At 54.7% G+C, this 27919-nt stretch overlaps 1 protein-coding gene across 1 annotated transcript; it reads left to right on the forward strand.

The window, feature by feature from the left end:
• Positions 1 to 997: 997 nt before the first annotated feature.
• BCL7A (BAF chromatin remodeling complex subunit BCL7A) lies at positions 998 to 27919 on the forward strand. Its single transcript, XM_082853548.1, has 6 exons — positions 998 to 1195; positions 8135 to 8216; positions 11676 to 11772; positions 16381 to 16548; positions 23670 to 23791; positions 27135 to 27919. The coding sequence occupies exons 1-6, from the start codon at positions 1104 to 1106 to the stop codon at positions 27204 to 27206; spliced, it is 633 nt and encodes a 210-aa protein (XP_082709674.1). The 5' UTR covers positions 998 to 1103; the 3' UTR covers positions 27207 to 27919.

Here is a 27919-nt window from a genome sequence, read left to right on the forward strand (position 1 = left end):
GAGCTGTCGTAAGGCACCACGGGGAAGAAACCAGCCCAGAAGTCCTCCTTGTCGCTGGCCAGTCCATTTTACCTGCCAGGGTCATTTTTGAGGTGGCAGCACCTGGGCTGAGCCTGGGACTTACATCAGGAGTGACTTAAACTCAACTCGTGGTTCTCGAACAGAAACCCCAGCGTGGGCTCCCTGACCTTATTTATGGCGAGGGCAACTTATCACTAGGAGGAAAGGTCTAAGAGCCCCTGTTGAAATGCTGATAAATAATCATCGAGCTTTTCCTGCGCCGAAAGCTCTTTCATAAGCAAGGTCGTATGTCTCTAGTGGTCACCCCAGGCACCTTTCCTCCCACCCTCGTTTTCCAAAAGGACGAAGGATAGGGAAGCGACGTCCTAGCTCGCGTATTTAAACCAGGCAGAGGGTCAGCAGAGGTCCGCGTTTCTCAACTCTTTCCAAGAGCACCTCGCGTCCCGAATCGGCGCCTTCAACTCGGAGAAGTCGGGAGCCCCACAGGAAACTTCCATTACTGCAGACGCTGCCACACACCCGGGGCAGCGGATGCGCTGCCGCGCTGGCTCCCCAGGAATGCGCTCCCCCCACGGCCGGCCGCCCCGCCGGCCCGCCCTCTCCCGGGGAGCCCCCGGCACCTGCGGCCTCCGAGTAAGTGTCCGCGCGCACGTCCGCCGGCCCGCCTCCCCTCCGCGTGCCCGGAGCCGGGGGTCGCCGGGTACCCCTCGCCGCCTCCCCGGGGAGCGGGGGGTCGCGGGCGCCTCCCCCGGGTGGGCGGAGAGGCTTGCGGCGCTGCCCCGCGGCGGCAGCGGCGCCCGGAGGCCGCACTACCGGCGGCCGCGGCGGCGCTGCTCCCCCTGCTCGGTGCAGCTGCCGCCCGGCGCTTGCGCACTGGGCCCTGGGCGCGCGGCGGCACTAGGCTTTGTGTGTGTGTGTGTGTATGTGTGCGAGTGTGTGTGTGTCTGTGTGTGTGTGTGTGTGTGTCTGTGTGTGTGTCTCTGTGTGAGTGAGCGGGCGGGCGGGCGCGAGTGTGGCCGCCGCGGAGCGCGAGCAGGACCCGGCGGGCGCGCTCCCCCAGCCTCTCTCTCCCCGCCAGAACCATGTCGGGCAGGTCGGTTCGAGCCGAGACCAGGAGCCGGGCCAAAGATGATATCAAGAGGGTCATGGCGGCTATCGAGAAAGTGCGCAAATGGTAAGCGGAGGCGCCGGCTTGTTCTCTCGTTCGGTTGCAGGCTCGCGCCGCGGCCGCCCCGAACCCCGAGACCAGATACAAAAAGCCGGCGGGGCGCAGCGCCCCGGGCCGCCCGCGGGCCCAGGAGTTGGAGAGGGCGGGCGGCGCGCGAGCCGGGTCACCTGCGCGCGGCGGGGGCCGCGGCCGCTGCCCAGGTGCGCTCGCGCCTGTCGCCCACCTGGCGCGGCGGCGGCAGCCTGGAGGCGGCGGGCGCCCCGGGCCGGGCGGTGGAGCGGCGGGCAGTCCCCGGCGCGGCGCTCGGCTCCCGGGAGGGGGGCTCGTGGCCGGCCCCAGAAGCCATTTCGTTTTGTGCAAGTCACATGAAAGCGGCTTCCCGCGCGCCGGGGCCGCGATGCCGGCGGCAGAGGGGAGAGCGCGAGCTCCATTGTGCAGGCACCGAGCGGGCCGCCGCCGCCGTCTCCGTCTCCTACCCGCGCGCCCCGGGCGGCGCAGCGCCGGCCCCCGCGCCCTTGCCCGCGCCGGGCCTCCCTCTCTCCCTCCCTCCCTCCCTCCTCCCCGGCCGGCTGGCTGGCTGGCTCGCTCGCTCCCCGCCTCCCAGGCCCGGCGCCCTCGAGTCTGCGGAGTTTGCAGAGCGCGAGCCGTTTAAATTTAGCGCTTTGGGCTGCCTGGAGCGAGGGCTCTTGGCGAGGAAGAAAGATGGGGGCGAGCGCGAGGAGGAAACGCTGGCGGCGGCCGCGGGGCCCGGGGCTCCGGGCTCCCCCCTCCCGCCCCGCTGTGCCCGGACCCGGGCGCGGGGGTCTGGGCAAGCGAATGTTGGGGGCCAGACCCCGGTCCTGGGCCGCGTCTGCCTGTCCGAACCCGGCAGCTTGCGTTTGTTTTGCGGAGACAGCCGTTGTTTTTGTTCTCTGCGCGGGGGGCGAGGGGGACTCGGTGTCGGCCGTGCGGTTTCTCCAGCTCACGTGAGATTCCGTCCGGCGTGGCCTGGTTGTAATTAATACGACTGAACGTTTCCCCGGCCTCGTCCGGGTCTGTCTCGGAATCAGCCCGAGGGCCAGGCCCGAGGCGCGAGCCGCGAGCCGATCGCCAGGTTGGGGCGGACTTGTTGAAAACTCCCAGCTCCCGGATTTCAACTTTATTATTTTTTTCCCACGGCCTCACCAGGGTCAGGGAGGGAGAGGAGCCGCAGCGCCGTTCGAGTGTCAGCGCCCGCGGGCTCGTCCTGACCCTTTATTTAAAGCCTGCAAACCCCCGCAGGCCCCGTGGCGGGCTCTGTTTATGTTTAGGGGTGTCATTTCTTGAGTAACGCCTCGCCTCGGTCCCTCAAAACCACTGGGGGCTAGCCTCCAGTCTAGCCGTGTCACAAGTTAGCTGTCCTTTATGAGTCAAACCCAACAAAAAAGGCAAGAGGAAAATCAATAAAGTCCACGTGCTCCCGGGCCTCCTATGGAAAGGGCTGTCTGCAGATGGCCGGATGCCCGGCCGAGGGCTGGGTTTGGCTCTAGTGGGACAAAGAATTTTCAGAACCGTGAGAAGGGAAGGCCTTCCAAAGTTGAGATCCAAGTCTTCCCTGCCGTGGGAGCTCCCCTGGTGCGCAGGGCGCCCCGTGCCCGGACTGGAGCCATTTAAAAATGGCAGAAACAGCTGCAGGCCAAAACGCACACGGGAAAACAAGCCCACCACCCCCTCTCCTGCGGGATTCCCAGAGGGAAGGCTGGAGTGGTCCCCTGCCTGAACGCCTGTGCAAAGAAAGAGCTGTTGTCTGGGCCTGAGTCCCTTCTGTCAGCAGCCTGGAGGTGAGAAAGGGGTGGGGGCCAGCTGCCTTTCCGTGCTGCGGGAGGCTTGGTGGGGCCTTGCCCTCCAGGTTCCCAGCCTGGCGGAGGCTCCTGCACCCTGACAGCTGCTCTGCTGGGAGGGCAGATGGAGCTGTGTGGGGTTTTCCACCCTGCCGGCCCCAGAGCAGCCGGCCTGGTGGCCCTCAGTGTTGCTTAGCCTGCTGCCGGCGAGGCCTGTGTTTGGGGGGACGAGAGGAGAACGTGTCTCCCTTCCTTTTTTGTGTCTTGGGAAACTACGAGTCAAGTCCTCTAGAAGACCTCAGGCTTTGGGATCTCATGGCTGGGCTTCCAGTGTGACCTTGGGCTAAGCACGTAACTCCTCTAACCACGACAAGAGGTTCCTGTGCTACCTTCTCCCCTTCTGGAATAGCATCATGTCTCGAAAAGCACTTATCCTGCACACAGGAGCAGTCGTTAAATGCGGTCCTTACTGTGGGGTAGAAACTTGCATTTTGCTGATTTTTTTTTTCTTTCTTTTTCTTTTTCTCCTGCCCATTCTAAGTAAAAAAAAGCCTTCGCCTTGTTTCCTGGGTTTCCCCAGCCCCGAGAAGCCAAATCTCACCCTCGCTGTGCCTTCAGAATGCGTCTTCCAGTCAGCCCTTGTGGTCTGGGGTTGTTTATTAACTGTGTGGCCACCAACCGTGCATTTCACCACTGGCTGGGACACTGGGTTGCCAGATTTAGCAAATAAAATTACGGGACACCCAGTTAAATTTGAATTTCAGATAAACAAAGAAATAATATTTTTAAATACTTCCTTTTTTTTTTAGTGTAAGTATGTCCCATGCACTAATTGAGACATACTTACACTAAAAAAATTATTCGTCATTTATCTGAAATTCCAATTTAACTCTGCATCCTGTTTTGTTTTGTTTTGTTTCTTTAAATCCAGAATGGAGGTGCCTGGCATACCACTTAGCCTGTAAGCCTAGGGTGGTATTTCTCCTCAGTCCCAGGGACCCCTAAAAATTCCCCCTTCTGCCAGCCCTACCCTTCCCCTGCCCTGGAAAAAGCCAGCAGCCAGCCGTGGCCACCCTGTCGGTAGCTGCCGGCCGTTTCTCCTCTCCTTTCTGTGTCCCAGCAAGGCAGGTTGGTGGAGTGAGAGGCAGCTAGAACAAGAAGGAAGAACGAAATGGTGGGCTCCTTTTGGGGAAGCTGGGGCAGGGTTAGGAGGCCCCGTGTGGGCGGAGAAAAGCAGGGCAGGGGGAGTCCCTGGGCGGGAGGCAAAGCCTTGAGCCTCGAAGTAGGCTTAGGCCTGGGACCCCTGGATCCGTGGTCTGAAGGGTCCCTCGGTGGCTTGTGAAGACAGAGAGGCCTGTTCCCCGAGACTCCCGCCTGTCTCTGGGGGCGGGGGGAGGTTTGACTGTGCCTAAACCCTCCCCTTGGTACTTCCAGGGGCACCCTTCTACCAGGCACAGGGCAGGTCAAGCGGGCCTGGGCCTAGTTAGGATGAGGCCAGCTGTAGCCAGGCCTCCTGCGGCATCGAGGACTAGCCCTGAGAAGTGGATCGGAAGTGAGGGGTTCGGAGCCCTCTTTGAGGGAGTCAGGTCACCCTGGCTGGCTAGCCCTTCCTTGGACCTGACCTTGGGGGAACATTAGAAATTGCCCTCGGCCTAGAGAATCTGGGGAGAAGGGTGCGCACAGTTTACACAGGAGGCTGTGCTGGGGAGGAGCGTTTGGGGCTCTATTCCTACAGCTGGGACCGCATTTGCTTCTTTTGTCCAGGAGCCCAAGCCTGGTGGGGAAGAGAGAGGCACTTAAGCCTGGCTGGTTACCAGGGGCCAGCAAGGCAGGAAGGCTCAGGCTGTGCCCAGGGCAGCTTCGTGGCAAGGTTGGGCTGCGGCCTGGTGGTTGTGGTGAATCCGAGCCCAGTGCCTGCAGGTGGCGAGGCCTGGGGGATCCGAGGGAGCCCCAGGGCCCCATCTGGAGAGTCAGTGCTCCTCGGGGCATGTGGGCCCCTCGTGGCCAGGACGTGTTTTTGAGAGTGGCCAGGAATCTGCATTTTAATGTGGGGTCTGGCTTCTTTTTTTTTTTTTTAAGTCTGGTAATTGATTCAAATTTTTAAGAGTACCGTGCGGGCCAGACAAAACACGCCCGTTGGCTACTTGTTTGCCACTGCGGATGTAATTAAGTACAGCTTAATACCTTCCTTTGGGCTTGGGGGGCTGTGTGTTCTAGGGTGATGGATTTGGAGGTGGTAGTGGGAACTCTCAGCTGCTCTCTGGAGTCCCTGTGTCATTTCCCGAGGCGCTGCCAGGCCGCTGGCTTGATGACACACCCGGCGCTCCCTGGATGTGTCTCCGAAGTACCGGCTACTCACTCAGTGACTCGCCCCTGAGCTCTGGGGCCTGTGTCTCCCTGGGTGGCTGCTGGCCGGATACCAGGCTGAGGTCGGGTTCTCAATGCTCTTCCCTCTGTCCCATGGCCCCTCAATGCCCACACCTAGAAATGCAACTGGAGAAAGGTTTCTAATCCCTGGGGTGAGTTGGGAACTCAGACCGAGGGAGGCGCCAGAACCTAGCTGTGTTCAGGTCCGAACCTGCAGGGCCTGTAACCTCTCTGGGAAGCTACCTGCCACTTGATACATTCCTCTTGGCTCAGGTGTGGGCTGCGAAGCCCAGATCTGGCACACTTGCTGCCCTGAGAGGTGTCCTGTGTATTGCAAGTCAATTACTTTTTTTTTTTTTTAACACTATCAAGCCTTGGATTTGCTGACCTACTGGGGCGCGGGCCAAAGAAGCCAGTTTGAGGGGCTTGTGAGTAATGAGTGCCTTTGGCCATTTGCATGGGATTTGGGCGATTTGTCCAGCTTCTGTCACCGATGTGCTCTGTGGAGTCATTTCTTAGTAGTTTGTCATGGGAGACAGAATAGCAGGGGTCAGAGCCCGTGTCCAGTCCTGGTTCTGCCATTGACTAGCTGTGTGACCGTGAGCTACTGGTATAACTTCTCTGGGCCTCCCATTTCCCCATCTATAAAGTGGGGTGACAGTAGTCTCCCTCTCACAGGTCTGTTGGCAATTGTCGGGAGAGAGGGCGTGTAAGTAAAGTGCTTGGCACGGAAGCCCTCAGCGCACAATGGCCATTAGGATTGTTGCTTTGTCACCAAGGTTGTTTCTTGGAATGTCTCTGTCCCTTCCAGGCACCTGCTGATTATTCAGCGTGAAGGTGGGGAAAGACTTGGGGTTGTGGATTGTCCATCCTGCCTCTGAGAGGCTGGGGGCAGGTGGGTGGTGACTTAGGTGCCTGACTTTGTTTAATTCTCTCAGGGCTCAACGGGGCAAGGATGGGGCAGTGGAGGTTGCTCCAGAAAGCAGTGCGGCACGGAGCTTTGAACACCTGCTCTGGGGAGAATGACTCCACCTCCCCCTGCCTCAGTTTCTTTATCTGTCAGACAGGAAAGGTGACAGTTACTGCCAGGAGAGGTTATGGGATGATTAGAGTGTGTACAGTGCTTAGCACACGGAAGGCACTAGAAATGGTCACAGTAGAATAAGGAAAAGCCAGGCCCTTGCTTCCGCCAGCCGGGGGCTTTGGGACCCGCGCAGGCACAGTTTGGGGTATGGAAGTGTCCGTGGTTTGGCTCAGCTGGTTTTGAGTGTGCTTGGGCACCCGGAACCCCCAGTGGTGAAGGGGTGCCAGGTGGCGGTAATGTGTCCCACCAGCTTGGGAGGGCTACTCGCCCATGGAGGAGAGGACCCAAGGCCAAGGTCTTGGTGGGGAGGCTGGACGAGGCGCCCGCAGCCACACGTAATTCTCGGCTCTGGTGGACCCCGTGTCGCTGACATTGCTGAGGGCTCCCGGCCGCTATGCCACCTACAGCAGGTGTACGTCTGGCTGTCCCATCAAATCGTGGACTCCAGAGCCCAGCTCCCTGGTTGAAACCCCAGCTTTCCTGCAGAGGGGGGCTCTCCCTTAGCCGTGGTGTCCTCAGGCACGCGGCCTCTGGCTGTCACTCCTAGTGTTAGGGGCAGGAGGTGACAGGACCTGACTCGTAGGCTGCCAGAGGTCGAGGACCGAAGTTGGGAGGCTGGGGTGATATAGCTAGAGAAGGACGATGCTCGAAGCAGAGAGGTAGGAGGAGAGTGGTAATTACCATCATTACCCTTAGTGGAAAGCAGTCACCCCCTTTCCTTCTCGTGGCCTGTGATTTGCTTCTCACCGTCAACCTGCCTTTGGCAGCTGGGGGCCCCTGTGCACTGTGCCCCAAGAGTTTAGGATGCGGCTGGGGGTGGATCGGGGGCAGCTGTGCAGACGTTAGGAGCTGAGACTCTGGAACTGAAGCTGTCTCGGAACCGACGTATAGGGTCTCGGGGCAGGCAACCTCCCGGCCGTGGCTGCCCGCAGACGGGGCTGTGCTTCCCTGTCGCAGCCCCTCGGTTTCAGCATCTGGGGACTGCCCTTGGGGCCGAGGCCACTGGGCATCCAGGTTCCCCCCTGCTCTCCATTCCCCGGGGCTGATCTAACTGGCGTTTGCCCGGAAGAGCCTGGGGTGGTTACTCATGCTGTCAGCTCCTGCTTCCCTTCCCACGACCTCGGAGGCAGGGTGCAGGGTGAGGGGGGCAGGGTGAGCCCCTGGGTGCCCTTGGGGAAGACCCTCCCACCCCCACGGAGGAAATGCCCTGTTGGTCTGAAGCCCTCTCTGCTGCCCAGAGGGTCTCGGGTGGCCCAGTTCGCCGGCTCTGGGGGGGTGAAGGCTGGAGGAACCGGGGCTGATTCCCTCCATCCAGAGGAATCATCCCAGTGGCAGCCCCGCCCTCCCCTCCGGTCTCACGAGGCACTCTTCCAGGCACAGGAAGCAGTCGACATGCGACATGCTTTGTCTCACTCGCGGCAGCCTGGAGAGATTGACGACCCCATGTGGTCTAGCAGATGGGGAAACTGAGGCTCAGGCTGGCGAAGTGACTTGCCCAGGGGCCCCCAGCCAGGGAGCGGCAGAGCTGGGATTCAAGCCCTCGTCTGTGTGATCCGGAGATGTTCTCTCAGCCCTGCCTGGAGCTGTCACCGTGTCACAGCTGCTCCAAGGGAGTGCGGCCTGTGCCCCCTGCCGGCGTGAGCAAGGGCCTGCCCCCGAAGCCCCCGGTAATGGGTTCTTCCTCATCCTCTGCAGGGAGAAGAAGTGGGTGACTGTGGGTGACACATCCCTGCGAATCTACAAGTGGGTCCCTGTGACGGAGCCCAAGGTTGACGATGTGAGTATGTGGGGCCGGTCCCCTGGGGTGGGGCTGTCCATCCACACTCCCTCCCATCACAGGGAGAGGGGGCTGTCCACTGCCACCCACCGTGCGGGGACCCTGGGGCCAAGGCCACTTGGGCAGCAGAAGGACCCAGCTTAGGGCTGGAGAGGCTGCTGAACCTGTGTCTACCCCTCCCCCCATCATCCAGCCCCAGAGTTTGGCCCTCAGAGAGGTGGGGAATGTCCCCTGTAAGTCACCTCTTCAGGGCTGACAGCCCCATGGTTTGCCAGTGGGCACACTGCTTAGTGCAGAGTTATCCTCTCCCTGAGGCCCTGGGCACCATGGCTTTGCGGTGGGCTTGGCGGTACCTGCAGACGGGTACCTCCCCCATCGTTGTGGTGTCATTCCTGGCACCTGACCATCTGCCAGGCACTACTTTGTGGGGTGAGCTCTTTATCCACTCTGGACAAGGGAAGACACAGGCTCAGAGAGGCAAAGCCGTTTCCCCAGAGTCACACAGCAAATGTCAGGTCTTTTGACTCCAAAGCATATACTCTCCACTCTTGGAGAGCCTTCTGGTGGTTGGAGCTGCTGGTGAAGGGTGACCCCAGCGTGAAAGTTTGGTGCAGAGAAGCAGGGGCCATTGACAGGGGAGGGTTCCAGGAGGGGCGGCGACTACGACCGCTAGAGGAAGGCCTCGTGGCTGTGCTTGATCTCAGGGAGGCATTGATGACAGACCTGCCCCGCATCACGGATAGTTTTTCAGCTTGGTGGGTCCCAGGCCAGTTACCCTCAAAGACCCACAGGTCAGCTGCTCTCATTTCCAGTCAAAATCCAGAATGGTCCCACTGACAGGCCTTTGCATGGGCTGTTCGTCCTGCCTGAGTGCCTTCCCTACTATGCAAGGATGGCTCAGCTCACACTGACCACATGCCTCCAGTCGTGACAGTGGGCATGATTGGTAGGTTTCTAGGGGCCATAAAGCGGGGCAGAGACTTCCCTGGCGGTCCAGTGGTTAAGATTCCACAGTACCACTGCAGAGGGCACGGGTTCAATCCCTGGTCGGGGAACTAAGATCCTGCCTGCCGTGTGGCGTGGCCAAGAATAAAAAAAGAACCGCGGGATAAAGCCTCCCTCCACAGTCTCCAGTGACCTGCCCCACGAGTCGTGGGTCTCCTGGCAGGGCTGAGGCTCCATTCTTGACCCTTTGATCACATGCAGCCCCTGGGTGGGTCGGTGCTGGGCTGAGAACGTGGGGGCTTGTCATCCCCTCTGGTCCTCGCCTGGGCTGGTTCGTGGAGCCCCCAGGGCTGCTTTCCCCAGAGGCACCGACATAGACTGTCCTGGCCTTTGGTGCCGGCCGTTCCGGAGGGAGAGCAGAGTGCAGCCAGCCTCCTCGAAGGCAGCTCCTGGCTCTTGCCCACGTCTGCGCCTTGCACATCATTAGGTGTTGTATAAACGCCGGTTGCGTTTGAGAAGATGTGGTCCCTGCTCTCAAGGAATTTATAATCTTGTTGGGGGAAGATAATTATAGAATAGCATGAAACAGACATCAGGGAAGTGCCAAGTGGATTGTGACGAAGGAGAGAATGTAATATATGGGCTGTCAGGAAGGACAGGGCAGCCTGGGGCTGGGCAAAGACCTCAAGATTTGGATTTGGACAGACTACCCCCAATTAACCTGTGATGCCAGACGGGTGACCCCACCTTGCTGGGTTAGTTCCCTCTTTTGTGCTGTAGAACAGTAACATCCAGCTCCTGGGGTTTCTGCAACAGAGCAAAGGCAGTATATCATATGGGAAGAATTTAGCTCAGCACAGCTGTGCAGACAGTGCTCGGATGCTAATTCGCTGTCATCTCTGAGCCAAGATGTACAATACTCCTCCCCCCTTTCTCTAGGGTGGTGGGTCCCGCGCCTGGCTGAGCCTTAGATCCCCTGGGAGTCTCAACAAAATGCAGGTTCCTGGGCCTCACCCTGGATAGCTGGATCCGAATCTCTGATTGTTGTGGCCGGTAATCTTCAGTGGGAAGGGATAACTTTCCATGTTTTTGTTTTTGGTTGGTTTATTTTTGGCCGCGCGGCACGTGGGATCTTAGTTCCCTGACCAGGGATCAAACCCACGTCCCCTGCATTGGAAGCGTGGAGCCTTAACTACCTGACCACCAACAGAAGTCCCTCTTTTCTTGTTTTCAAACACCCAGTAATGACGTGGTTACATCATTTTTTTTTTTCTTCAGAACTCTTGAAAATTGTCTTCTCTTAAATAGGTAAAACACGTTACAAAATTCAATTGTTACTTTAAAACTCTTTTTTTAAAACTAAAACGATTCACATGCCGTAAAATTCACTCTTTTAAAGTGTGCCAGTCAGTGTTGGTATATTTACAGTTGTGCAACCATCACCCCTATAATTCCAGAACATTTTCATTACCCCGAAAACAAAACGCATACCCTCCCCAAGATCCTGGAAACCGCCAGTCTACTTTCTGTTTCTATAGGTTTGCATATTCTTCAAATGTTACTTTTTTTTTTACAGTCTTATCTTTTTATACATCTGCTTCCCATCCCGGCTGAACACCTCCAGCCCCATCCAGCTCTTTTCCTTGGAGACAACCAGTATTTGTTTATCCTTCCAGAGAGCTTGTGCACGCAAAAATACAAACACACACTCATTTATGCTCTTCCTTTACCACCAGTGGCAGCATCCTGTTCACGTGTTCTGCACCTTTCTTTAATACATCTTGGAGATACTGAGATATTTTAATATGTGAATATTTCTGCGGATCCTTCCATATTAGTACAGGAAGAGCTTGTACTTGGACTCTGTGATTGTCACATCCCACTGCGTTGAATGAATGTACTGTAATGTGTTTAACAAGTCTTTTACCAATGGACACAGTTAGGTTGTTTCCACACAATTCCATTCCATCCGTAAAAAATGGAACCATGTACAAAAGCATCCCCTTGACCTTTCCCTCCTCCCCTGGGCTTTCCCTCCTCACCTGGTCCCCAGTGTCGGGCCGGAAGTCAGCTGACTGTCTTTGAGGAAGGCAGTCCCAGGGGCCTGAAGATGGTGGAAATGTGTGAGCTGTCTTTTCCATCCCTTACCTGGCATCCCTGTACTGTACCTGCTTCGGGCAGGGTGACCATGGCCTTTTCCCCAGAGGAAATTCCCGCCAGCCAGCGTGTTTGCATACCTGCGGGGCTGGCCCCAGAAGCAAGGCAGCCTTACCCCCAGCCTCCCAGCGCAGCCCCGGAAGCCTCCCCTCCACAGGGCTCCTTGATGCCAAAGCAGGTGAGGCTCCTCCTGGGACGTGTTCAAATGCGGGCCAGTGGAGCCCTCCAGAGCCCTGGGGGCTCCAGGATGAGTCAGCGGAATAAAATATTCATCTCGCTCCCCAGGGTCTCACTCGCCCGTGCACACACACACACACAATTTGATGACTCGGTTTCTGCATCATTTTTCTCCTCCAGAAAAACAAGAACAAGAAAAAGGGCAAAGATGAGAAGTGTGGCTCAGAGGTGACCACCCCGGAGAACAGCTCCTCCCCGGGAATGATGGACATGCATGGTGAGCTCCCCGCAGCCAGCCAGCCAGCCGGGCCCCTCTCCTGCCCACAGCACTTGGTTGTGTTTTTGTTTTACCAGCAGGTTTGTTCACATTCCAGTCGAGGGGTAGGAGGGCTGGGCAGGACCGGGAGGCTTCTGTGCCAAGGAGGAGGCTCCGCAGAGGAGAAGAAGCTGCTTTTCCCAGAGCAGCAAAGCCAAGAGTCATAAAATGAGCCAGAGACATTAAATAAGACCTCCTTCTCACTCAGTGACACAAATGTCACAGGACGTGTTCTGTTAGCCCCATGTGCCCAGGAAGTTTTTTGGGGGAATCTTATCTTTTTCCGTCCTGGGCCTGACATATCATATCAATGATTCTTATTTCCTATTTCGCTTGGGCTACTGGGAAGCTCTAACTGGATTTCTGACTTCATGTGAATCAGTCTGGGACCCTAGGACCTTCCCTTCTACATCGACCGCCTAACTTCCTTTGCTGTCTTGTTTCAAAAGTTGTAACCAGTGTCCCACTGATCAGATCCAGGCTGTTGACATGCTTTAGCCAGTCTGCAGTTGTTTTGATGCTGCTGGTGGGTTTTTTTTTACCTGTTTATCTGAGAGGAAAGGCACAAATCATAAGTGTGTGGCTCCATGAGATGTTCACAAACTGCACACACCTTTGTCACCAGCCCAAATCAGGACAGAATGTTCCCGGCAATCCCCGTGTTGTCCCCTCCCGGTCATTCCCCAACCCACCATGGAAAACCACTACCTGACTTCTAACCTCAGAGAGTTCAACCAGAAGTTTCTAAAAAATTGAGTTTCTGATACTTATAAATCAGAAAATTTGCATTTCTCCCATCCTTTGAGAAATCAGATCTGCCAGCCCTTGTGCGTGTTCTTCCTCGAGGCCGCAGCCCGCTGCAACAGGAGCAGCTGCCCCTGCGGGGAGAGCGTGGCCTCTCCAGGCCCACCAGGCTCACCTCCTGTTCTGTCCCCAGCCTGGCCCTGCCGGTCTAGGAGCTCCCAGCACTTGCCTTTCTCTGTCTTGATCCCAGCTTCAGTGTCTTTGTACTTCTGACCACCCAAGCCTTTTTGCGCAACAAGGTGATGTTAGATAAATAAACAAGTAAGTCAAGAGGGAATATTGGTTGGATCTAGTTTGTAACCCTCCAGATCCGGGCTGTCTTACTCTGGGGGAAGGGAGGCCAGCAAATGTCCCCATTTGCCCAAACTGACTAGTCTGGAAAACAGTCACAAGCTCCAAGGGCAAGGAGTCTTGCTTGTTGCTGAATTGGCTTCAGAGAAGCACAGGGGGGGTGTTCGCTGACAGTTAACGTGTCAAGAAAGTGTCTTACACACACACACACACACACACACACACACACACACACACACACACACACACACACACACACACACACACACCAACAACTGGCCGTATAATTTTAGTCGGGATGCATTTCATTTTCAGAAATAGGTATTTGAGTTGGGACGCACCCTGTCCCTCTGTCACTGGTTAGCATCCCCACTCTCTGGGGACCGAGGAGGCCCCTGGCCTGGCTCAGTTTCAGTTAATTCATAGAATCACAGGTGAGAACCTTTTCGAGCAGAGGGCAGGATCCCACCTGGATTCTAATGTGACTCTCCTAGGATCTGCCCATCATGGCGTGATCCTGGACTAGGTATTGAACACGTAGCCTTGGGGTGGTAATGCCTACTTCCCAAGGTCGTTATGAATATTGAATAAGATAATCCCTTAAAGGCCTTGGCGTATCCGTAGCTAACATTTAAGAAGCCGTCGCGGTGCCAAGCATCTTGCTCAGCCCGTTTTGGGCATTACCTCATTTAATCCTGGTGATGAGCCACCTTTGTACAGACGGTGAAGCTAAGGCTCGAGGAGGCGAAGTAACTTGTGCAGAGTTAGGAAGTTCATAAAGGCCAGTGCTGGCATCTGCAGTCCTTTTGGAGGAAGCAGAATGCAAGTTCACGGCCACTAGCCCAGAAGAATCTAGAATACTGAGCACCCCAGGTCCCTGACTCAGGAACCATGCTCACCTTCCATTTTAGTACATGTGCAGCCAAGAGAGACCAAGTCCGCCTGCAGGGAGTGAAAGCTCAGGGAAAGCTATGGGCCCGGTGAGAGTTATCTGGAAGGCTACAGGCAGGAGGATGGCCACAGGAGGACATGAAGGGACAGGGCATCTGTCTCCAGGATCCACCTGAGGTCAGCCCAAGCATCAGGGTCACGCCATTACCAGGTTACCAGGCAAGGCTCAGGGCAGCTGACTTGTTAAACATTAGCGCTTACTGTCCTTAATGAGCACGACCTGACGCTGGGACCCAGAGGCTGAGCCTCCGCCTTCCGTGCTTCCAACACACACGGCCATGTATCTTGGCATAGGAAGGAGGCTGAGATTTTCTCGAAAGGTAAATCGAGGGAGTTTATATCTTTTTTTTTTTTTAAGTCCCAGAATTCACGAGAGGATGCTTTTGTGTAATGAGCGCCCCAGAGTACACTTAAAATAAGATGCAATTTACCAAGTCAGGGCTGCAGGGCTGCCTGGCGCTTCCTCACCAGGTTGAGGTAGAGGAAAGACTCGGGGTTTGGGGCTGGGCAGACCAGCCCGACCCAGGGGCTCTGCTGCTGGGACTCAGTTTCCCTATCCGGGAGGTTGTTGAGATTAAACGAGGTGACTGTAAATGCCCTGGCCTGGTGCCTGGCATGTAGTAGGTGCCCTGGATGTGTCGACGTGCTTCTCGTTTTCTCTCCTCTCCTTCCTTCCCTGTCTGTTTCTTTCTTTCTCTCTCTCTTATTTTTACAAAAATGGCCTTGATCCCAGGTGCACAGCATGGCCCAGGAAAGCAGGGTAACACCACATGGGTATCTGTAGTTTAAAATGACTCTTTGCTCGCTTCTCGGCCTTTCGGCTAAGATCGAGTGTAGTATCTGTTCTTATCAGTTTAATATCTGATACGTCCTCTGTCCAAGGACAATATATTGAATGGATTTTTGGAGCAGGCGGTTGGAATAGGAGCTTGCTGTGTGTGGATGTGTGTCCCCTCCACACATCGACCTGGTATTGCAGTACCCCTAGGAATGGTGCACCCCCTTGGGGAATAACTCAGTATCAAAAGGCAAACTGTGGGGCCTTCCCTGGCGGTCCAGTGGTTAGGACTCAGCACTTTCACTGCTGAGGGCCTGGGTTTGATCCCTGGTCAGAGAACTAAGATCCCACAAGCCTCACGGTGCGGCCAAAAAAATAATAAAATAAAATGACTCTTTGTGCCCAAGAAAGGGTGTCCAGGGCAAGGGGGGGATGTGCCCCAGGATCCCCAGCTTGGCCCCCCAGCTCAACCCCTAATGCCCTTGCCCAGCTAACTTTCTTCCCCTTTTCCTTTTTATTATGAAAAAATGTCATTAGAGAGAATAGTATGATGAAACCCATGTGCCTACCCACCTAGGTTTTCATAACATTATGCCACATTTGCCTCATCTGTTTTTTTGAATGTGTTAAGTTTTTTAATTGAACTACAATTTACAAGTAAAAAAATGCACAGCTCTCGAGTGTGAAATTCAGGGGATTCTGACAATTGTGTGCAACCCATGCTAGAAGATTTTAAAGTACATTTCCCCACATCATGATACTTAAGTCTGTACCTAAACACTTCAGCACGCATCACTGATAAATGACATTTCTATCTACCCACTGTACCATTATCACTCCTAAAAAAATTAATTCCGTACTTTTAAACTGTATTCAGATTCCCCATTTGTCCCAAAATGTCTCTCAGAGCTGGCACATTCCAAACAGGGTACAGATAAATTCCATACGTCATGCCTAGTTGTGAGGTCTCTTAAATTTCTTTAATCTGTAATACGACAGTAATCTTCTCTGCTTCTCCTTTTATTTTTTTTTCTTTAGTTGCGTTGACTTGTTGGAATGCCTGGCCGGTTGTCCTGTAGAATATCCACTTTCTGTTGTGAACTTGTTGCCCTTTCTCTGCCTTTTATTTTGTATCAAGTGGAATTGGTCCACAGCTGGATCAGATCCGATGAAACGGTTTGACAATGCTGCCTTGTGGGACCACTTTGGCCTTTGCAGTGCTTCAGAGCCAGGCCCACAAGATGTCTGGTTTCCTCACCCAGAACGAGACCTCACGTGACCCCCAAAGATTTTGTTTTATTTATTTATTTTTGGCCACACTGCGTGGCATGTAGGATCTTAGTTCCCCGACCAGGGATCAAACCCGAACCCGTGTTGCCTGCAGTGGGAGCTCGCATTCTTAACCACTGGACTGCCAGGGAAGTCCCCCTTTTTTTTTTTTTTTGGCCCAAAGATTTTCAATGTGCTGGGCCACCGTCTGCAGTAGGCTGCCGCTAACACAGGAGTCCCCTCAGTGAGTCGGGGAGGGGGAGCTCAGATGAGCCCCCACCCCGCGCAGGACGTGTGGGGCGGCCCTGGGTGGGCAGCTCAGCGGCCTCAGGAGGAAGAGGTGTCTCCTCCCCCGGGAGAGTGTCCTGTAGGGCTGCGGGCAGCAAGGCCGGGGGGACTGAGCCCCCCCCCCCACGCCTTGAGTCAGCAGCCGCGGCATTTCACGCTGTGGTTCTGTTCCCCCCGACCCTGTGCAGATGATAACAGCAACCAGAGCTCCATTGCAGACGCCTCTCCCATCAAACAGGAGAACAGCAGCAACTCCAGCCCCGCCCCCGAGCCCACCTCGGCCGCGCCCGGTGACGGCACCGATGCCAAGGCGGATGAGGCCCAGGCCGACGGGAAGGAGCTCCCCGGGGCCGAAGGTATGTGCCCTCAGGGGCTGGGCTCAGAGGGGGCCTCTCTCCGGCCAGCCTTCAGCCAGGCAGTTGGAAGGGTCTTTAAGGAGGTCCTGCCAAGTGCCGGCCCCCAGAAGGTGATGGTAGAAGAAAGGTAATGCCTGGAGCTCATATTCTTGAGGGGCAATTAAAAAGAATCATACAATGTAATATTTGGAAAATAAGTGCTTTGGAGAATTATAAAGTAAGAAAGGGGAGTGGGTTAGGGTTGCATTTTAAATAGGATGGTCAGGGAAGGCCTCACTGAGAAGCTGACATGAGAGCAAACGAGGCTCAGGTTAGGGGAGGGAGCAAGCCAGGTGGGAGAAGAACATTGGGGGCGGTGCAAAGGCCCTGTGGCAGGAGCGTGCTCAGCGTGGCTGGGGAAGAAGGCATGAGGGTCTCAACAAGCGAGATGAGGTCAGAGAGGAGGCGGGACCTCGAGTGTCGGGGCTCATAGGCCACTTCACAGACCCGGGTCTTTATGCTGAGTGAGACAGGAGCCCTTGGGATATGCCGTGATATGAAGGATCACCTTGGTTGCCGTGATTGAATCAGACGATGGGGAGGCCAGGGCGGAGGCAGGGAGACCAGCGAGGGGGCTACTGTAGTTGTCCAGATGGGAGAGGATGGTGGCTGATGAGGTGGTAAGAAGGAGTCTGATTGCAGAGGACGTGTGTATACGTGTATATGTGTATTTATAGGTTGGTTTATTTTGAGGCTTCTGGCTTCTCTTTATTTGTTTGTTTAATCTTGAGTCTTCTATTTATTTGTTTATTTTAATGTTTATGTATTTGGCTGCACTGGGTCTTGGTTGCGGCGCGCAAACTGTTATTCGTGGCACGTGGGATCTATTTCCTCAACCAGGGATTGAACCCGGGCCCCGTACGTTGGGAGCGCAGAGTCTTAGCCACTGGACCACCGGGGAAGTCCCTCTTGATTCTCTTTAAGTGAAAAATTTTCCAGTATACAGAAAAATTGAATGAATAGTATAATACTCTCCTGTATACCCACCAGCCAAACTCGTCAGTTGTTAATGTTTAACGTTTTGGGGTTTTGGTTTTTGTTGGAGGGGGGTTGTGGTTTGGTTTGGTTTTTTGTGTTTTTTTGTGTTTTTTTGCTTTGCTTAAAAGTATTTTTTTCTGAGGCCATTTGACATTGAGTTGTAGACCTTATGACGTTTTGTCTCTAAACACTTCAGCATGCATCTTTTAAAAATAAGGACATTCTCTTACGTAGTCACGATGACCATTATTGCACCTAAGAAATTGAACAGTAGTCCCTGATTGTCTAATATCGAGGTGTGTTTCGGGGGCAGAGGTGAGAGTGTGTTCGATGGGCGGTGTGTGGGCTGTGAGAGAGGGGCCTGGAGAGTGACTCTCGGCACCTGGAGGGACGGCCTTGCCCCCACCTGTGATGGGAGAGGTGGAAGGGCTGGGCCAGTGGGGTGTGGAGTGTGGAGGGGCAGGGCCAGGGCCATCTGGAGTGCCTGCAGATGCCCGAGTGCAGAGTTGGGGGTTCCAGGGAGAGGTCCGGGCTGATATGCTCTTACCTGGTGGGGCAAGGCAGCTGGCCTGGAGTCCGGGCTTCCAGATGCTTGGGGAGGGCGTGCATCTCCTTGAGAGAAGGCCGTCCTGTGTTGCGGAGTTCATTCACATCCCCTTCCGTTCTGTTCCACACACTTCACCCACGTCAGCCCCATGCAAAACTCCATGCCAGTCCTGGTTGACAGTCAGCTGAGTCCCACTCCTGACTCCCAAGAACTCATGGGCAAGACAAGCACTGAAGCTGAGAATTACAGTCTACAGAGGTCGCAGACAGACTAGATCGAGCATGTGGTGTGCGGGTGTGACCATGGAGCCCAGTGGTGTTTTTATTTTTAATTGGAACTCGATGCCGAAATTTTTTTTTTTATTGGAGTAAAATTGCTTTACAATGTTGTGTTAGTTTCTGCTGTACAGTGAAGTGAGTCAGCTATGTGTATACCTATATCCCCTCCTTGGACCTCCTTCCCCCCCATCTAGGTCATCACAGAGCACCGAGCTGAGCTCCCTGTGCTTTACAGCAGGTTGTCGATGCCGAAATCGAAAAGTTGAGGAATTTCACTTAAAATAAGATCGATTTCCAGCCTCTCTTGAAAAGTGGGAAGATCTGGCAATACTGAACCTGCATTTCCATTGAGCAGCAACCAGCTAGAGCAGAGATGTGTCTGCCTCTCCAGAGAGGGCCAAGAGGACCTACATTCACCAGTTACCACACTCCCCACCACACCCTATTGTCTCCCTGACGCTGAGGCCAAAGGCAGTTGCCATGTATTACACCGTGAGATCACTGTTGTTTTCTGTTTTTGTTTGTTTGTTTTTTTGGCTATGTGGCTTATGGGATCTTAGTTCCCCGGCCAGGGATTGAACCCGGGCACTTGGCAGAGAAAGCGCAGAGTCCTAACCACTGGACCGCCAGGGAATTCCCTGTTTTTCTCATTGTTGATTTAAAAGGAAAGTTAATATGTTTCTTGAACCTTTTTCTCTAGTAAGAGTGGAAAAGTAAAAGGCTGAGAGGCTGGGGGAATGCACATTTCTTTGAGGAAGAAGAGAATATTCCTTTAGATTTTCTTTACAAAGCTTATTTGTGTCGGAATTAAATATTTGTCTCATTCATGGCACTGCCTGGCCCCTAAGGGGGCTTTTGAGCTCACAGTGAGATGCAGTAAGGAAAGGGAGCCTGGAAGGCTTCCCAGAGGAGGTGCTGTCTGACTTAGTCTTAAAGGATAAGCAGAGATAGGAGGGGACTGAGCAACCCAGGCAGAAGGGACTGCAGGGCAATGCCTGGGGACCTGCGGGGGAAGATGCCCATGTGCCAGGAGCACCTCTGTGAAGGGGGTGCAGGTAACCCTACACAGGGGAAACAACCATGAATTAGGATGCAGATTGAAGTGCGCCCCCAGCTCTCCAGGGTCGTCCCCTTCCTCAGGGCGGACCACTGCTGAGTCTGTTTTGTAGCCTTCCAGAGACAGTCTGCACCTAGAAGCATCTGTATAAGATGATAACCTTTCTCTTTAGAACGCTTTCGCTTAGCCATCACCATGGAGATAATTCCACGTTGGGACACACGGGTTTGTCTTATTTTCTTTACCAGCCTATCATTGAATGACGTGAATGTGCCATGATTTATTTAAATAGTCCCCGCGTTGGTGGTCATTTGGGTTGTTTCTGTCTTTTTCCTACACCAACAGTGCTGGAGGGAGTCTTGTGTGCACGCCTCTTTGCTTCTTTCCTCAGGTGTGAGTGGGTGTGCAGGACGCGGCCCTGGAAGGGGGCTGTGGAGACGAAGGGCACGCCCTCTGTAGGCCCTGCGGGGTCTTCCTCCAGCGAGCCGGTGGGCGGAACGGCAGAGCAGGGCCTTTCAGCCTGGGCACTGTGGGCATGTGAGGCCGGATGAGTCTTTGCTGTGGGGAGTCCTGTGCGTGGCGGGGTATTAAGAAGCACCCCTGTCACTAGATGCCAGTGGCATGCCCCACCCCCAGTCGTGACACCAAAAATGTTTCTAGATGGGGCCAAATGTCCCCTGGGGGAGCAGGGGACAGAATCGTCCCTAGTTGAGAACTCTGTCCCAGGGACTTTGGCGCCGCCTTCTCCCGTGTACAGCACGTGGGCATCCCCTCTCGTTCCCATGGGGCTCCCCCGCCCAGGCCTGGCGGGGGGAGGTGCTGGGACGGGGCCGTGGACACAGGACAGCTCCTCACATCTGAGCCGACCCTTGCTGGCCGAGTGGCCTCAGGCCAGCGGCATCACCTGCGTGCCTTCCTGCTTCCTTGTTCATAAGATGAGACCAGTAAGAGTTGCCTCTCCTCAGGAGGCTGGAAAGGAGGCGGGGCTCGCGGGGGTGGGGCAGCGGGCGGGCGGAGCGATCCTGGGGGAGCTGGGGGCGGGGCCTGCGGGGCCCGGTGCGGACCACTCCTGGCTTCTTGCTTGCTGGGTTGGTTTGTTTGCTTGTTTGTTTTTGCATTGGGACTCTTAACCACTGGACCACCAGGAAGTCCCAGTGGCTTCTTACTTTCTGGCCATAGCCTCGTTTCTCCCATGTTTGGGGTGTGCGGCTGCTTTGCCCTAAAGGGTCCAGTAGAGCTCGGCAGCGGGATTACGTCTGGGGTCGGTGCTTCCATAACCTCTCCCTACCATCCACAGCCCCACGCCCCATCACAGGTCCAGGTGGGAGCCACACCGGGGTCCCTCCTGGCCGGGCCAGGCCTCTGGGCCGCCACAGTTGCCCAGCTTTGACCAGGCGGGACCGCGCTGGCGGCCAGGCCTGCCTGCCCACAGCCCGGGGCTGCCGAGCTCCTGCGGGAAGGACAAGAGACGGACCCTCGGGCCTTCCCAGGTTGGGGCCTACTGCCTGCGGGACAGGGCGGGTTGGTCGCCAGCTGTTGACCTTGCTTTGAACTTGTTTACTGCTGAGTGAGTTCAGGGAATGACATAATGTCCAAACTCCCTGGACTAAATTTAGGCCCTTGGAAAATAATTTCCCCTGAGCTGGTTCCAGTGCTGTTGGGTTAAGAGAATCAGGCCGCTGCAGCGAGGCCTGGAACGCTCCGCCAGCTCTAAGGCCAGTTCCCACTGCGCTCTTGGGCCGGTCAAGGGATTAGTGTGACTTTCTGGGTGACCGGCCACCTTCATGATTTCTAAGCCTGCAACGGGGCCCTTACCTTCCTCTCCACTCTGCAAAGCCCACCGGGTAGGGCAGAAAAGGATCTGTAGTCACAGAGAAGGAGGACGATACCAACTGCAAAGGTTTGTTAAAGCAAACATATATTATGAACTAGAATATAAGGTTAACATGGATATTTTCTTTTTTTAAATTGAGATGAAATTCCCGTAGCATAAAAGGAAGCACTTTAAAGGAGCAGTTCAGTACCATGTAGCACATTCATAATGTTGTGCAGTCATCACCTCTGTCTAGTTCCAAACTGTTCTCATCACTCTAAAAGGAAACCCTGTATCTTTTGGCTGCCACTCCCCATTCCCCCCAGTCCCTAGCAACCACCAACCTGGTTTCTGTCTCTGTGGACAGAGACAGAAACATTATCTGGACATTTCATATATATAAAGAGAGTCATGGAATATGTGACTTTTGGCGGACTTCTTTCATTCAGCATCATGTTTTCAAGGTTCATCCACATTGTAGCCTGTGTCAGTGCTTCATTCCTTTTTATGGCTGAATAATATTCCATTGTGTGGACGGACCACATTTTGTTTATCAGTTCATCCGTTAATTGACATTTGGGCCGTTTCCACCTTTTGGCCGTCGTGAATAGTGTCGCTGTATTTGTGTACAGGTGTCAGTTTGAGGACCTGTTTTCAGTTCTTGTGGGTCTATCCGACAAGTGGAATTGCTGAGTCGTACAGGAATTCTATTTTTAAATTTTTGAGGAACTGCTGTTACATGGATTTTAAAGGTAAAACTAAAAATATCAAAGATATGTCAGGTTTATGGGGAGTTTGTTTCTCTGCCCTAGAAAATCCCTCATTTACTCCCACCTGGGATTATTTTGCTGCTTGGATACTTCTGTCTTTCCATTTAATCCTCACAGCAGCTCAATGGGGCGGCTACTGTCAACCTTGACTTGGCAGAGGGTGAGGGATCTGAGACCCAGGAACAAGGGGCAGAGGCAGTATTAGAACCCAGGCCGGTTTCTAGACCCTGTGTCCCCCTCCCCAGACACCAGCTTGTAGGTGTAGCCCCGGGGCCTCAGTGAGGTGGACCCCTGACCCTCCCCGTGGTAGCAGGAGAACCCAGCTCAGACCCTGGCGGGGTGTCGGGTTTCCTGGCACTGCCCTGAGCGATCAGGACTGCTGGTTTAGGGGAAGTGAGAGCGTGTGTTAACCTAAGCTCCCCTGGGCTCCCCTGGGATGGATGGGCTGAGGGTCAGCCTCCTTGGGAGGAGGGCTGCAGCTCCTTCCCGCCCTGTCCCCAGCCCTGGAGTGCTGCCTGCTTTCCCCCATTTCCCCATGTTGCTTGCCTGCTTTAGAACTTAAGCCTGGAATTTTTTTTCCCCTTTGTTATGCCTCTGCCTCAGAAACCCCAGAAAGTAAGGCGTTCTTGAGTATTTGAGTGCACTTTTTACACATTAGGGTGACATATGTTGTTGGTGTCTCGAATGCAAGCAGAGCTGAGCCCTGGGCGTGATGTGGCTGCTCCCTCCCTGCGCTCTGTGCCCAAAATAAGCTTCAGGTACGACGGCCGTTCCCCCTTCTTCCAAAGCCGCGTCACCTCACACAACCCGCTAAGGCCTGCACCTTCCTTCTGCTGAAGGAACATGGTGGGGGGAGCAGGGAGACCGATGCATGAGAAACAGCTCAAATGACTGGCAAAACGGGACTCATTAAGTAAGCGATTGCTTGATAGAATGCTGTGCGGCCATCTTGGAGGCTCTTGTATTTACAGAGTTTTTGAGGACATGTATTTTGGAGAAAGTCTTCCAAAATACTATGAGATCCCTAGTTAGGGAGAGTGTAGAACTGTATGCATGTAGGGAGAAAACATCTGGAAAGATGGATCCTGTAAATCCTCTAAAATGTTAGTGGCGTGGTAGCTGTGGATGGCAAGATAGTTGGTGATTTAATTTTTTTCTGTATTTTCTGTTTCTTGCAATGACAATCAGAAAAATATCCATATTATTAAGAGAAATGTTTACAAAGGGGCAAGTTACCTCTGTGGATTCCCCAGCTGGAGAAGGCAGGCTCCCTAAAGGAAGAGGGAGGAGTCAGCAGCCATGATGGTTGGAGTGTGCTGTGTCCACCAGAGGGCGCCAGGTGCACGCAGCACAAAGTATCCTGTAGCATCCTTTCGGTGGTCTCTCAGGGCACTTGGTAGGTAATAGGTGTGCAAGGGGAAGGGTCAGAGGCCGCAGGGCTAGAGTGGGGCCTGGCTGCTTAAAATGAGATCCCTAAGAATAAGCAAGGCACTTCCCAAGCCCCCCAGCCTCCTTGCCGTCCTGACAGACCGCCTGGCCACAAAACTACCCAATTCCAGGTATTTTTAGTAGTTGGTCCATCTGGCTCCGCATCTCCCGTGTCTGAAAACAGCTTCTGTCGTCTTGCTTTTTCCCTCAGATGCTTCTGACGAGCAGAATTCACAGTCTTCAATGGAAAACTCGATGAACAGTTCAGAGCAAGTAGAACGGCAGCCATCTGGAGATGTGGGTCTGGCCGCAGAGACATCCACAATCTCTCAGGTACCTCGGTCGAGGTCTCAGAGGGGCAGCCAGATCGGCCAGGAGCCCGCTGGGGTGTCGGGGGTACGTCAAAAGGCGTTTTGCTGTTCTGTTCCGTTGTTTGCTCTTTGGACGATTGGAACTGTCTGGTACTCATTGAGCAGGATGTGTAAGCATCCTTCTGTGTCTGAGCTGGTCACTGGGGCCCATGGAGAAGGAGGAGACACACGGGTCTGGGCCTTGGGGTGGGTCCTTTATCCCAGCCTCAGCCTCACCACTTTGTTTATTCGGGTCCACAAAAGCACTGCCCGGTCTCAGTGACCCAAAGTCAACTTCCCTTAGAGCTGGGAAGATAAGACTTCAAAATCCTAAACGCCCGATGAATCATCCTTTGGAATTTCGTGGCTGACGACACTCCCCCTGCTCGGACCCCTTTCTGGGTCATCACTGTTTGCCACAATCTGGTCTGAATCAGACAGTGCAGACTCAGATGGCTTTGTGGACAGGAGGAAATGTCCCGGGTTCGAATCCCAGATCCTTCACTTGGCACACATGAGCCTCAGTATCTCCAGCTGCTAAAATGGGATCACGGAACTGTCTTGGGGCCAGGGTGCGGGCGAGAGGAGAGAATGTGGCTAACACACTTAACACAGAGCTGCGCGCACGAGATGCACCCGTGTTGCCTCGGCCTCCATGGTGATTTTTTTACCATCAGCCCCCTGTGCTTATCTAAGAGGTCTGAGGACTCAGGTATCAAAACTTCAACTAATAAAACTGTTTCTACTTTGCTGAGTATTTTCATACCTGGGAGAAATTGACAAGTAGCAGAAAGAAGTCTATACTTCTGTCTGTCTGTACTCTGGGGAGCCTTCAAGCAGGCCTTCCGCAAAGGAAAGTGCCTCTCAGATTTTCACATCTCCAACCCTTGGATCTGCAGCCCCCTTTCAGCCTATAGAACACCCTTCCGAAGGCCCAAAGACCCAGAGGTGGTGTTGATGAAAGATGTCTCTGCAGTGGCAGAAAATCGGCCACAACCTAAGTGTATTGGAAGGATTCAATAAATCTGGGGTCATGGATAAAACAGCCTGCTATGCAGCTGTTAAAAAGAGTGTGTTGACCCAGGTACAGATAGAGAACAAAGAAATATTCTCACAATGTGAAATGAAAAACACAAGGCAGAGCCTCGAGCATAGCACGAGCCCATTTGATTAAAACTGCGATACAAGTCGAAGCCTCGTGTAGATAGAGCTGGTAAAACCAAAAAGCAGCTGGGGTCTCCCGGCCTCTTGAACTCAGTGGAGGGAGGATAGCTTGAAACCTTGATCCACACCCTGGGGGCATGTAAGGCTTTCCACGGACATCTGAAAAGTCCAGGGGTCTTCCATTCTAACACGCCTCCCCCACTCCCATTTCCGGGGACCCAGACCTGAAATGGGATCTCTTCTGCCGTTTTCATGCTCACAGAGACATGCCACCTGTCTCCAGAGCTGCGAGGTTTGTGAGCAAGGCGAAGGGTGCGCTGCACTAAAGCAAACAGCTTGGCATTGGTGTTCAGCCATTCCTGTTTAAAAAAGAAAAAAGCCTCCCCGTCCCCTTTCTCAGCCCCTCCCTCCTGCCCTCTCCCTTACGCAGGACAGTTGTCTTGTCTCCAGAGTCCACTCCCAAACTCACATACTGTCCCCTACCACGCCCCCCATGCAAGTGCTCTGCAGACACTTCACCTGAACGGGATCCACCTTCCCCGGAAGGCACGAGCTTTTAGCACTTTCATAAGGAAAAGGGAGGGGTGCCTCCCTGCCGTCCCTGCTCTCAGGGTTTTCCTCAAGAAACTCATACACATCCTACATCAAGGCCCAGGGCTCTCTGTTTCACATTTATTGGGTACCCACTGTGTGTCGGGCGGTAACCTGGGTACGAGGTAGCCCGGGTGAGCCAGCAGACATGGTCCCCCAGCCCTCGCGGGGCTCACGATGGGGTCGGCGGGTGTGGGGAGGGGGCGAGACACAGCCGGGAGACAGCAGACACAGGTGGGCCACGTTTCATGCCGCAGAAGGACGGGAGCGGGGCAGTGAGGAGATGCTTAAAAGGAGCAGAGTGCCCTCCTGGACGGCGTAAGCGGGGGGCAGTGGAGGGCTGAGAAGTTAGGGAGGCGAGGGCAGGCTTTCTAGGCAGAGGGGACCGAGGGTGCACAGGCCCGGAGACAGGAGCCGTCCTGAGGAGCGGAAGGGGAGGCTGGACGAGGAGGGCGGGACGGAGGGGAGAGCGGGAGGCCGCCTCTGCCTGGCGAGGAGCTGGGCTTCTGTTCTGAGGCCAGTGGGACAGCAGTCTATGTAGGATCGCTACTTTGAGAAGCTCTCTTGGGCTCTGCTCAAGGCCGGGTAGGGCGGCCGTGGAGCGGCTGCTGCACCAGCCAGATGAGAGTTGGAGGCTCAAGTGTGGAGGGGTGGCAGGCAGAGGGCAGAGGGGGTGGGCCGAGGGTCTCTGGAGTTGGAGTTGGGCGTGCGGGCATGGAGAGGAGGGAGGGCTCCAGGGTCCACTGTATCCCAGGCAGACAGTGGTGCTGTCGCCAGCTGTGGGAGCACCGGTTAGGACGGGCGAAGTCAGGAGCTGGATTCGGGTGGTGGGTCAGGTTGGAGCTGCCTGGGATGGTGGCGTGAGAAGGTCGAGGGAGAGGCAGACGAGTGAGCGTTGAACTTTTTTTTTTTTTTTGCGGTACACGGGCCTCTCACTGTTGTGGCCTCTCCCGTTGCGGAGCACAGGCTCCTGACGCGTAGGCTCAGCGGCCATGGCTCATGGGCCCAGCCGCTCCGTGGCATGTGGGATCCTCCTGGACCGGGGCATGAACCCACGCCCCCTGCATCGGCAGGCGGACTCTCAACCACTGCGCCACCAGGGAAGCCCTGAACTTTCTTTTTTTTTGAGTCCCGGGACTTCTTGGGAATTTGGTGACAACGATGGACCCTTCCCCCAGAATAACAGACTTGTGTACATTCCACAGTGCTGAGTGTCTGCCCCGGGCCGGGCACCTGTGCTGAGCCCTGGATGAGCAGTTGTTAACACGGCCAGGTTGGTCTAGCCTTCGAGCTTGCAGAGGTAAACCTGAAACTGCGGATATAATTACCCTGCAGCTAATGAGAGATTGGAAGACATGAGTGACATGGGCTTGGTGGACACAGGAGCAGCTTGGGTGTGAGGCTCCCCGTGGGTCCATGAACCTTTTTAAGTCCACGAAAGGGTCACAGGGTCAGAACCGCGGACACCCGCCCTTGGGTCCTTCCTGGGCTGATCTGCAACCTCCCGGCTGACCTGAGTCGCTTTCCTGGGGTCTCAACCTGTGTTTCTCTTTTCTTCTTCTGCCCCCAAGGACCTGGAAGGAGTGCCACCCTCCAAAAAGATGAAACTGGAGGCGTCGCAACAAAACTCCGAGGAGATGTAGACACCGAGTTCAGTCCTCTGATCCACTTCTCACGGGAGATACATCAGCAGGCCTAATTCTAGAACAACCTCACCCGAGCGGATCCCTGTTGGGTGCGAAGGGAACTACTAACTTTTCAAGTTTACCAAGTGCAAATCCAAGAAAACCTAGAATGGCGTAACTTCTCAGACACTGAAGAACTTCTTGCTGTGAAGCAAAACACTCGAATCTTGAAGTGACTGTCCTGGGGAAGGCGGGGTCGACAGCTCAGGAGCGTCTGCACACTGTCTCTGAAGCCAAGATTACATTTGTGTTGCTGCTGTATTTTTTTTTTTTTTTTTCCATTTCTCTATTTAAGGATGTAAGCTATCTGAGGGTGGTACCGATCAGGAATTCGCTTTTTCATCGGGGCTTTTCACTGTTCAACTGATTCCTTCCACTTTCTTTTTTTGTGCCTTGTGCCCTTGAGGTGACCTCTGGCATGTTTTCCTGGTTGTTTTGCATCTCCCCTTGCAAGTGCCCTCTTGGTTCAGGTCAGGCAGCCATTGCCCCGGTCCTCACATCTCTCTCCTCCCTGCCCCAGGACTTCAGCTGGAGCGGACCAGGCAGGGACAAGGAGAGCCTGAGGCTGCAGAAGAGCAGGACCTCCCCGGCAGCCTGACTTCCCGGTCCAGGGGGCTGAGGGACACACCCTGAGCCCCAGTGGGGGACAGCACCAGCCTCCAGGGTCCGAG

Source organism: Leucopleurus acutus (assembly GCF_964270905.1).
Source record: "Leucopleurus acutus genome assembly, chromosome: 13".
In the NCBI taxonomy this organism is placed as follows: Eukaryota; Metazoa; Chordata; class Mammalia; order Artiodactyla; family Delphinidae; genus Leucopleurus; species Leucopleurus acutus.

What these genes read in the sequence shown, in the direction of transcription:
- BCL7A (XM_082853548.1), top strand. Translation starts at nt 1,104, where the DNA reads ATGTCGGGCAGGTCGGTTCGAGCCGAGACCAGGAGCCGGGCCAAAGAT. An exon ending in CGGAGCCCAAGGTTGACGAT is followed by an intron (nt 8,217 to 11,675) that starts GTGAGTATGTGG and finishes TTTCTCCTCCAG; the next exon opens with AAAAACAAGAACAAGAAAAA. An exon ending in GGAGCTCCCCGGGGCCGAAG is followed by an intron (nt 16,549 to 23,669) that starts GTATGTGCCCTC and finishes TTTTTCCCTCAG; the next exon opens with ATGCTTCTGACGAGCAGAAT.